The sequence below is a fragment of the Cervus canadensis genome, chromosome 14, assembly GCF_019320065.1.
Source record: "Cervus canadensis isolate Bull #8, Minnesota chromosome 14, ASM1932006v1, whole genome shotgun sequence".
Classification (NCBI taxonomy): Eukaryota; Metazoa; Chordata; class Mammalia; order Artiodactyla; family Cervidae; genus Cervus; species Cervus canadensis.
Window position 1 is genome coordinate 11,909,583 of NC_057399.1, and position 11,299 is coordinate 11,920,881.

Sequence of the window (11,299 nt, forward strand, 5' to 3'; positions counted from 1 at the left end):
GTGTGTGTGTGTGTGTGTGTGTGTGTGTGAGATGTGCGTGCCTACGCCAGTCCTAGGGGAGCTCTCGTGCCCTCTCTGCTGAGAAACAGAACCACAAACCCTCAGCACTCTGCAAGGGTGCCACCTAAACCCTGCCTGCAAGATCCAGGGGGCACTTCACACAGGAGGGGTACTGGCAGGAAGCTGGGGGAGGTGCCCCCTGAGGTATCTTCACAGTCTTCAGGTCAAGATCAGGGCTATTTCAGCTTTCTTCTCCTAGAGGAATAATCTCACTCAGGACCCGGATTGCAGTGGGTGCTTAATGAGGTCTTGCCCTGGGGCCTTGCAACGCTGTCCCGTTACCCAGAGTAGCCTTGTCCCCGTTGGCTGTCACTGTCTTCTGGAAGCCCTCCCTGATCCCGCAGGCTGTGGGAGGTGCCCCTTTTTGACTTCTACGGTTTGTGCCCACCCCTGCCTCACAGGGCACTTCCCTCAGTGCTCTCTCCCTTCACCTGGTTTCCTTCCGCACAGGACCTTGAGCTCTGAGCTCCACGTTTATGCAAAGCACTGGGTCGGGTGCTAGGGTTTCATGGTTGAGCCAAGCAGACCCAGTCCCTGCCCTTGTGAAATTATGGTCCCAGAGCCTCTTTCTGGCTTTGTGGCTTCGTGAGTCCCTGACGTCGGCAAGGAGTAAAGAACTTGGCTCTGCATCCGAGCACTCGGAAGGCAGAGGAGGGCTCACTGTCGCCTCAGTGGGTCATCAATGGCCCTTGCTTCTGGCACCACCCCCTCAGTCTGAGGGCCCTTTTCACATTGTTCCTGCTTCCTGGAACAACCCTCCCCTGCTCTGTGCCTGAGAAACTCCCACAGCTTACCCAGTACTTTTCCCAGGAAGCGCCTCTGGTTCTCTGGCTGGCCTGACAGCCTTTCCATGAGCTCCCCCGGCTCAGTGCTGACCCACCCAGCGTGCTTGTACCCCTCAGTTTTATAATTGGTGATTCAGTCCCCTGGCTCCGCACCAGTCCCCAAGGTGTGACAAGCTCTGGCTGCCTCTCCCAGGTAATAAAGAACCGAATCCATTCATTCCGGGCCTCCGGCATTGCAGTGCAGGGCCACGCCAAGGCCCTGGTGCAGGAGAACACCATCTTCCAGGGCAAGACCAACAAGACCATCTTCCAGCAGAGCTTGAGCAACCAAGAATGCGTTATACAGAACAACAGGTTCTTGGTCTTCAAGAAGTAAGTGCATGGGGTGCCTAAACCAATCTTCTAGAACCACAGCGAGGTCACTGGGGAAGCCAGGCCCAGTGATTGTGGCAACCCTCGCTCCCTAGTCATGCCAGCTTTCAGCTCTGGTCAGATAAAGGCCTGTGCTTGGCCTTTGTGTTGGGCCTGGGTAGAGGACCTGAGCCTGACTCCCTAGGAGGGAATAAGCTTTCAAAGAGTCAGGGGTATGTGGTTTCAAATCTCACCTCTGCCAGTTACTGGCTATGTGCCCTTGGGCAATTTACTCAGCATCTCTGAACCTTAGTAAAATCCACTTGATAATGTCCGTAGCACCAACTTAAGATAAAATAAGGTCCTGTGACCTCGTAGCATATCTGAGGTATCACGTGAGTGTTTATTGCTGTGGCCGCTGCTGCCCCTTGAACAAATACTCCTGGGCTTTTACTCACCCCACGGTAGCCAGCCTCTGACACTGCCCACACCTTGCCAGCCCTACTTGTAATACTGTCATTAAAAATACAAGACAGTGTTGCTGGTTTAAGCAGTTTAGGATCTGATATATATTAGAGGTGATTCCTTGTAACTTAGGTCAGAAAGTCCTGATCAAACCATCACTATCATTTGATTTTCCCTAACCCTTCATAACCTCCACAAAAGCTTACGAGATTGGAAACCCATCAGTTTCTGCCCTCCGTAGATTTGCATTTTCCAGAGTGTCATCTAAAGAAATAATAGTGTGTCGTCTTTCGAGCCTCGCTTCTTAGACTTGGCCCAGTGTATCCCGGATTCCCCTGTGGTGTCGCATCTGTCCCTCATTCTTTTTGCCACAGAATGTACACACCACTTGGTTCATCTGTTCATCAGCTGAGGAATATTTAGGTAGTTTCTAATTTTTGCTGATGATTAATAAAGCTTGTATGGGACTTCTCCGGCAGTTCAGTGGTTAAGAGTCCGCCTTCCAACGCAGGGGGTGCAGATCCAGTCCCTGGTCAGGGAACTAAGGCCCCCACATGCTGCAGGGTATGGCCAAAAACTCAAAGTAAATGAATGACTAAAGCTTGCATGACATTCATGGTCGTACATAATGGGGAAAAAATGGGGCCTGGGGGAATGAAAGAAAAAAGAGAAAGTCACTGGTCTTATCTAGATCCTTGTTTAAAGATGGAGGAATAGAGGACGAGAGGGAACATGTCCAGGGTTGCATCAGAACTGAAGGCAGAGCTGGAACCAGATTTAGCTGCATGCATATGCCACGCCCTTTTGCTATCACTTAACTAGGAAGACACAACCTATACCCCAATTTAAACACCTGGATCTTGAGCCAAAGGTAAGGTTGTGCGGGGCATTCAGCAAATGCTCTAGACCCTCAAAGAGTGCATTCTCATTTTGCCCCTTCAGGTCTGATACGTGGCGCCTGGCGAACCCACCAGCACGGCCTCACCTTGAAAACTCTCTCCGAGGCCCCTCCGCTGCCCACGGTGGGCAGAAGGTGACAGCCATGGCGACCAGGATCACAGCCCACGTGGAAGGTGGTTACCACAGCAAACGCAGCATCTTCTGCACCATCCTGTAAGAACGCAGAGCTGCGGGAGGAGGCAGCTGGGGGCGTCCGAAGACCCCAGGAGGCAGGCACATACCCCGCTGTCAGGCTCAGGGCCTGCCGGGCCGAGCTAAGAGGTTGCAGCCTTCACGGATGGAAGAAGCAGTGCTCGTGAAGGCTCCTGCTCATCTCGTCTCCTCCCTGAAAAGCAGGCTCTCGAGTCCTCTGGGCGCTGAGAACTAGGTACCTCCAAAGCCCTTTGGCTCCACAGCCCTCAGCGGGAAGGAGCTTGGATTCTGTGTTGGTTTGGCTGGTTGGTGTTTTTGGCTCTGCCATGCGTGCTGTTTGCAGGATCTTAGTTCCCCAACCATGGAATTATTTTTCAAGGAGAAAAAGGGAACAGAAGTCGGTGGGTTTCTAGTCCCTCGAGCTCTTGTAGAGATGATGAAGAGTTGGGGAAATTGATTCTGAAACCTTGGCCAGGGTTTTCTGTTTGAGTTACAGGGAACTATACGCACCAAACCCAGAATCTTCTCAGGGAAGGACGAATGTACTTTTAAGGGACAGAAGTGGTTCCAGTGAGAGGGAAAGAGCCCCAGAGTCATCCCCTCTCCTGGACCTCACTTTGACTGTCCGCGGATACTGCCACACGCACCCTGCTGTGGGGGAGGCTGGAGGTCTGGTTTCCTCAAGGACACAGTTGGACGTGGACCTCTGAGCGAGGAGGGACTTGAGGTAAGGAGCCTCTCTTGGCAGGCTGCCCCGGGACACCCCAGAAAGCAGGAGGGGCGTGTGGAGAAGGCTTCCCCCAAATGGCTAGGTGTGCAGGTGAGGGCCGGGCCGTGCAAGGACTCACGTGACTGCTCCCCCCTCCAGCTGCCCCCAGACTCAGGAGGACAAGGCTGACTCAGGGCCTGCGGCATAGGGAGGATCCGAATCCCACAAGCACACCCAGACCAGCCGCCCCCGCTGGGCGCCAGACAGGTGGAGATGGAGGTGCCTGGGGCCCTGTCTGTGTCCACATTCTCATGGATTACTGACCACCTGCCTTTACAGACCCTACTGTGGTTTCCCACTCTGTGCCTTGGCTCACGCTCTCCTCCCCTCCGGGCGCGCCCTCCTCGCCAGCTATGCACGCCCAGGCCCCACCCGTTCTTCAGGCTCAGTACGCCATGCGGATGGCAGCGCTCTGCCCTCTGAGCCTGCTCTGCCCCACAGGGGGCACTCTGTCTTGCTTAGAAATTGCCCAGGTCTGTCCCTGTCCACTGACTCAGCTGTAAGCTCCACGAAGGTCACCGCCTGTGTCCCAGCCCAGGGTACGGGGAGGGTAAGGAGCCTGAGGAAAGGGAGGAAGCCTTTGCTAAGCTCAGCTGTGACTGTGTGAAGGTTCCAGAGCCAGGCGGTCTCAGACCCACTATTCAAGGAAGGGGGCCTGACGCAGGCTCGGCTCAGCCTGGACAGTGCCCCGCCAACCTGGCCCTTCACGCGGCGCCTCGCCAGCCTGCTGAGGTCATGGTTGTGTGCCCGCAGCTGGCGTCCCAGGGAGGTTCTGCAGGCCCCTGGTGCTGTTCTCCCGGGTGTGGTAGGGCGAGGCTGGAGGGAGCCAGGGGCTCGGTCTCCCTGAGGACGGGGGGCACAGGGCGTGGGTCCCTGCATTCCCCAGCACTGCTCTTTGCACTTAACCTGTGGCCCCGTTGTGAGTCGCTGTACAGAATGCTGCCTTTTATTATTTTGTAACAAATGACTTTTCTGTGAACCAAGTGCTTATGAAAATCTCAGCAACCAAAATAAAGTTCTATATTTTAAGAGGCGCTTTGGGGGGTCCTTTCCTTGGCCTGGGTATCTACTGGGGGTCCTGAGCGCTGGATGCAGGCCCATCACCTCTCTGCCTCCCAGAGGTACCACAGCTTCCACTGAAGGAGGCGGGAGACCCAGGGCCATCTTGTCCATTCAGCTTGTTTCCGCAGGATCCCAGGTTTTAAGGTCTGTGTCCTCATAGGTCAGGGACCGTGGTGCAGGCCTGCCTGCCCCATGGGCTTTCTGAAGAGCAACAGTGAGGTCCCTGGTGTGGATGACCTGATGGTCTGCAAGGGGATTTCAGAACCATGACCACGTCTTCTTCAGCTTTACTCATTTAGCATCTACACGTCACTTAAGTAGAAAGCTAGGACTTAGTATTTAAGTGCACTTTTAATTAAAAGACTTTTATTTTTTAGGATAGTTTTAGAATTTTTCTCAAATATTTTTATTTTTTTTCTTAAATATTTTTAACTGAGGTATAGTGGATGTATGTTTCAAGTGAACAGCATAGTGGTTCATAATTTTTAAAGGTTACACTTCACTTGTAGAATATCAGCTGTATTCCCTGCGCTGGACACAATCCTGTCATTTATTCTCCTTGCAGTTTATTAACAGTAGTTGGCGCCTCTTAAACTCCTAGCCTTACCTCCCCCACTTGTTGTTCAGTCGCTCAGTCATGTCAGACTCTCTGTGACCCCATGGACTGCGGCACGCCAGGCTTCCCTGTCCTTCACCATCTCCCACTGGTAACCACTAATTCATTCTCTAGATCTAAGAGTATGTTTGCTGTTACATTCACTAGTTTATTTTTTAGGTTCCACATATAAGTGCTATCATACCTTTGTCTTTCTCTGACTTACTTCATTAAGCATGATGCCCTCCAAATTCATCCTTGTTACAAACGGCAAAATTTCATTTTTACGGCTGAGTTTATGTCCACGAGTCTGTTTCTGTTTTGTAGGTTGGTTCGTTCTCTCATAAGGTGTTTCCCTGGTGGCTCAGACGGTAAAGAATCCGCCTGCGATGCAGGAGACCCAGGTTCAGTCCCTGGGTGGGGAAGCTCCCCTGGAGTAGGGAGTGTCTAACCGCTCCATTACTCTTGTCTGGAGAATGCCATGGACCCAGGAACCTGGTGGGCTACAGCCCGTGGGGTTGAAAAGAGTTGGATACGACTGAGGGACCTACAGCCTTCGTTTGTCATATTTTAACTTCCACGTGTAAGTGATGTCTTAGGGTATTTGTCTCTGACTTCACTTTATAATCTCAGGGTCCATTCATGTTGCTGCAAATGGCATCGTTTTGTTCTCTTTGATGGCTGAATAGTATTCCATTGTATATATGCACATCTTTATCCATTCATCTGTCACTGGACATTCAGGCTGTTTGCATGTCTTGGTTATCATGAATTGTGCTGCTGTGAACAGAAGGGTGCACGGATCTTTTTGGGTTAGTGTTGTCTGGATATTTACCCAGGAATGGGATTGCTGGGTCATATGGTACTTGTTTTTAGTTTTATGAAGAATGGAATACTGACCAGTGTGAGGTGGTACCTCATAGCTTTAATCTGTATTTCCCTAGTAATTAGCAATGTTGAGCATCTTTTCACATGCCTATTGGCCATTTCTTCTTTGGAGAAATGTCTCCTGGAGCCCAGAAGGGCGGAAGTCAGCAGCTAGAGGTGACTCCCGCATCCAAGGGGGCAGCAGCTTTCGAAGTCTGTGACAGACCCTGCTGGTTTAGATGGTGTCCTGCTGCCTGAGAGCTGACGCAGTGAGAAAGGCTCTAACGGTGGGTTCCGCCCCTCCCCTCGCGCACTGCCCACAGTGGTGCCTGCCCTCGAAGGTGGCCCAGGCGTCCTGAGCACACCCTCAGGTGCGGTGCCAACAGACCCCAACCCCTTCAGGCCGTTTCCACGAAGTTCACCTCAGTCCTCTCATGGAGTCTGACCTCCGAAGCCCAGGCTTCTGCACCCGGCCCCCGGGCTGTGGCCCCCGGGCACGTCAGGCTGGGGGGAGCAGCCATGGCACTGTCTGTCTGTAGGGTCTCCATCTGTCCCAGCAGCTGCCAACTGACGGCTGTGCTCTCCTCCGAGGCCCTGAAGCTCCCTTACATCCTGGCTGGTCCCTGCTGATGAAGGGACTTCAGGGCGCGGGAACCTTTCCTCTCTCACAGCTTCCTTCCAAGAGCACAGGTCCCATCCGGACTCCTTCCCCTCCCCCTTTTTTCTTTCATCCTACCCAGTTATGTGGAGATTCTCGCTCTTTCAGGGGTCTGAGGTCTTCTGCCAGGGCCCAGTAGGTGTTTGGTGAGAACCATCCCACATGTGGATGTATTCTGATGTGTCTGTGGGAGGAGGCGAGCTTCCCGTCGTGCTACTTCACCATCCTGACTGCTCTCCCCGGGGCCCTGTGCTCTGCGTGGCGGTGCCCGTTAAGGCCCAGTAGGCTCCCTACCAGTGTTAAGCGGCTGTAAGGAGGAGAGGCGTGGGGAAGGCTGTTAACCTAGGGCTTCCCTAACAGGAACACCCAGGACACACACACGGACAGTGCCCATGTTCTGCCAAGTCGTCTGGAGGCATGAGCGAACACCGGCCACCCATCCTGTCTTGGCTCTTCCGTGGCTGGGGAAGCTTCTGGAAGGAGACTGCTCCGAGTAGCTAGCATTGGTCAAGTGCATGGCTTGCTCTCCCACACAGGCCAGACCTGCCCAAGAGAACCCATTCTATCTGGGTATTTTTTCCTTACACGAGCCCAAATCTATCACCCTGGCTAGATCCGACCCACACCCTTACTTCATCATCATTCCCGGCCCTTCAAATCCTAGTCACCTGCCCCTCCTCCACGCTCTCCTACCGCCCACGTTATCCCCACGTAACACTGAATCCTCTGCACTCAAAGACTCTGCGGATATGTATGATTCCCCCTCTCAAGCTGTGTGGTCATGCCCTGCTGGTCCTTTATACCCAACTCCAAGCAAACTCCCTAAGCGTTGGACACATGGACAGATGGACAAGGAAACAAGCCCGACCCCATTCCCAGTATCTTTACTTTTACCTTCTGGAGCCCCCAAAGGATCTCTCTTCCCTCTGTGGCGCCTCTCCAGAGGTTTATGGACAGCATCTTTATCCCCCTCGGGTCCACTTTCTCCTGCCCTCAGTTCATGCATGCCGTTTGCAGACTGTCTCCTCACGATCTGGTCATTTTTCTAGATCCACTCCAGTGGCCTGGGCGGGTCTTGGAAAGCTCAAGGAAGAGAGTTTAGGAGTCCTCTCTCTCACCTCAGGAGGTATGTCCCAGCTCTTATGTGCAGAAATCATGGATCAGAAGGTAGGGTTCTCTAAGGAAGCTGTGCTTTCCTGGGGTTGCTTGCTTCTCTGCAGCAGCTAAGCCCCCTCCCGAGGGTGCCTTGCCACAGATGAAGGTTTAACCCTTGTGTGGACCTCACAGGTCCTGGCTGTTCCCCACCCAAGCAGCTTACCCTGCGGCCTCCCTAGCCTTCCCTGCTGGCCAGTCAGGCCCAATACTGATGCCTGCTGATGGGAGTGTATAAGCACAACAAAGACCAATATGGGGGGAGGGGGAAAATGAGGAATTTTGGAATAACAGATACACACTATGACATATAAAATGAAGAACAGGACCTACTGAACAGCACAGGAAACAGTTTTCAGTATCTTGAATAACTATAACCTATAGCAGAAGAATCAGAAAAACAGACAGCTAGATATATATGTATAACTGAATCACTCTGCTATACACCTAAAACACTGTAGATCAATTATACTTTAGAAAACCCAGTACAGCTTCATCACCAAGGCCTCCCAGTCCTGTCGAGGCCACTGCCCCCTGTAGCCAGAGGCGGGCCTGGCTATAGTGAATGGTGGGCACGCTGTGGCCAGACCAGACAAGAGCCAGAGTTGGGTCTTGGAGCAGCACATGAGCGGACACCTGTCCAGCAACATCCCCGGGCCCACCTTCTTCCCTCTCCTTCCTTCTCTTCCCTGAACGGTCCTCATGGTGGACTCACCTGGGGCCTGCTGGGCTTATTCCAAACCTGAATAGTCTCCCAGTAGGAACATCTTCATTCTACTAGTTCCTTCTCCCTTCCTGTCCAGAACTTTCACAGGGTGCAGTTATGGCCACTGCACTGGGCCCATTCACTGTGATCATCCTTTTAAATGGAAGTCAAGCCTAACATGACCTTCTAGTGCAGTCTGAATGACTCACACCTGTCACCCCTGCTTAGAAACCAGTTCTTGCCTGACTGTGCTGTCTGTCTTGATTGTCAGAACAGTATTTCACTTCTTGGTCTGGGCCCATCAGTCACGTCATCCACCCAGGCTCCTTAGATAACAGGCTGACTCCAGGGCCAGAGCAGGAAAGTACAAGGTGGCTAGAGTATCTTGTGCCAGAAAATAAGGAAGCATCCTTAAAAAGACAGGGATACAGGAGCTAGTTTGAAGGAACTCAGATTGGCCAAATGTGGTACAATCTATCAAAATAATTGGTAACTATTCACAGGATAAGAATCTATGCATCCATACTAAATGAACAAAAAATTTTAATGTAAGAGAAAAGAAAGCTCCTTAACAACAGAATGCCAACAATAAATGTGTAAGAAACTATCAGAGTGAGAAAATCACTCACCATTTCGTAGCCATCACAGGAATTGATTCAGCAAAAATGATCAATCCAGGCTAAAACTCATGGGTAATAATTATATGGGGAACAGGATATTTTAGAGACTTAAAGTACTTCTCCAAAAATTAACTACAAAAATAAAAGTAGTAACTCCAAAGTGGAGAGATTATAACCTTAAAGACAAACCGACATCACATGCTGCGACTGATGCGTATGGGGCAGAGCAACACTTCTCTGAATTCCCTGCCAAAAATGTGTATCCTGAATCTAATCATAAAGGAGATGCCAGACAAACCCAAGTTGAGGGATACTCTGCAAGATAGCTAATTTATTCTTCAAAATGTCAAGGTTAGGAAAGGCAAAGACTGAGGAATTGTTTCAGATGAAATAAGACCAATGAAGTGTGATGGACAAAATGTGAATATGAGCTGTGGGCCAGATCCTAGTATCACTGCTCTAGTTCCTGCTTTTGGTAAGTATAATGCGCTTATGGAAGAGAAAGTTCTCATTATTCTTAGGATATGCACACTGAAGTACTTAAGATAAAAAGGGTGCTTTTCTCAAATTGTCCCAAATGGTTCAAAAAGAAATATATGTGTATAAAGCAAGTAATAAATAGGATAATGCAGAAACCATTGGAGCACCTGGGTAAAGGAAACACTACTATCCTTATTCTTGCAACTACTTTCTAAGTATGACATTATATCAAAATGAAGTTCTTAAAAGAAGATGCTTTAAAAAATTTTACCTAATTAGCTATTTCCAGGTTGAGTCCTCTGCAAGGATGTTAAATATTCCTTCTTTGATCTCATTACTGTTAACAGTGTCAACAGGTCAGGGCCACAGAAACTTCCCTCCAGGGAACGGACTTCATTCTGTTAACATTCTATAAGTTATTCCACAAACGGCAAACCTTATTAAGGGTATAAGCCTCTAGCCCACACAGACTGTCTTTATTCAAAGAGATCATCAAGTGACATTATGACAAATAACTTGGTGAGATCAAGGATCCTCTGTGAATGCACTAGTAAATAAATGGGGTTTTAGAGCCAGAAAAAACCTAGTGCAATCCATTATTCTACAATAATGTGTGGACTGCCGGACAGATCTACCAAGGAAAGAAGGCTCTGGCTCGCTCCAGACACTGCTGTTTGTATACTGGGCACTGCTAGGCGCCCTCTCTCGAGACTTGTTGGAAAGGGCCCTCTTTTGAGCCTTGTGATCCACAAACCCCTTGATGTACAAAAACTTGCATCGCCTACACTTAGTAAAGTACACCTGTTGTCACCCAGGACAAGTATACAGCTGACCCCTGAACAATGCAACAGGTAGGGGCACCGACCCTCCACACAGATGCAAAATCCTCATGATTCAGGCCAGCTCCCTGTATCTGTGGTTCTGCATCTGCAGGTTCAACCAACCACTCATGTGGTGCTGCAGTGTTTACTACTGAAAAAACTCCATTTCTAAGTGAACCCAGGCAGTTCAGATCCACGTTTCCAAAGGTCAGCGGTATACTTACCACTCGAGGCCTTTCCCCATCCACACCGCCCCTCAGTGAGAGTGACAGAAGTGACCCACACGGTGACTGCTTCCCCATGAGGACAGAGGCTGTTCAGAGGCCAGGTCATGTGCCGTGATCTAATCACTGCTGGAAATTAAGCTTCAAGGTGTCAAAACCATCAGAGTCTAAAAGTATTCATGATGACACCCGCAAACACACTAGGGATTCTTTTCCCAGAGTCAGATCAGGATTATTATTTTTTCTGATGCAAAGTCACATTACCTGATTTTTGCAACAGCTTAGATAAAGAAAAACAACAGGCATTTAGACTTCCTGCTCACACCTCTGCTAGAGGGAAGTGCCCGCTTCCCAGGGCCAGACACAAACAGGGACAAACCAGACAAGAACACGGAAAATGGGCACTTCAGGCCTGGCCGTGCGTTAGAAGTGGCTCTGACAAGCGCACCCTGGTACTCGAAGAAATACAAGGATCACATGCCCTGAATGAATCATCCGAGGCCCATTTCTACCATGTCTTCCCTAACAGATGGCCTAGCTGCTGTGTAAATGTCTTCCTTTCTCATTTCCAGAGAGAGCGGGGTTCTCTCTT

At 50.5% G+C, this 11,299-nt stretch overlaps 1 protein-coding gene across 4 annotated transcripts in view; it reads left to right on the forward strand.

Moving 5' to 3' along the window:
- FBXO10 (F-box protein 10) overlaps positions 1–4,551 on the forward strand; it is a 43,383-nt gene extending 38,832 nt beyond the window's left edge. For 3 of the 4 annotated variants that reach the window (XM_043486864.1, XM_043486866.1, XM_043486865.1), the window contains 2 exons: positions 1,039–1,217; positions 2,604–4,551. In XM_043486864.1, coding sequence (XP_043342799.1) covers positions 1,039–1,217; positions 2,604–2,778 — 354 coding nt within the window. In that variant the 3' untranslated portion in view covers positions 2,779–4,551. The remainder of the gene's footprint in view (positions 1–1,038; positions 1,218–2,603) is intronic. The other variant, XR_006272919.1, reaches the window with a different exon arrangement.
- The last annotated feature ends 6,748 nt before the right edge of the window (positions 4,552–11,299 follow it).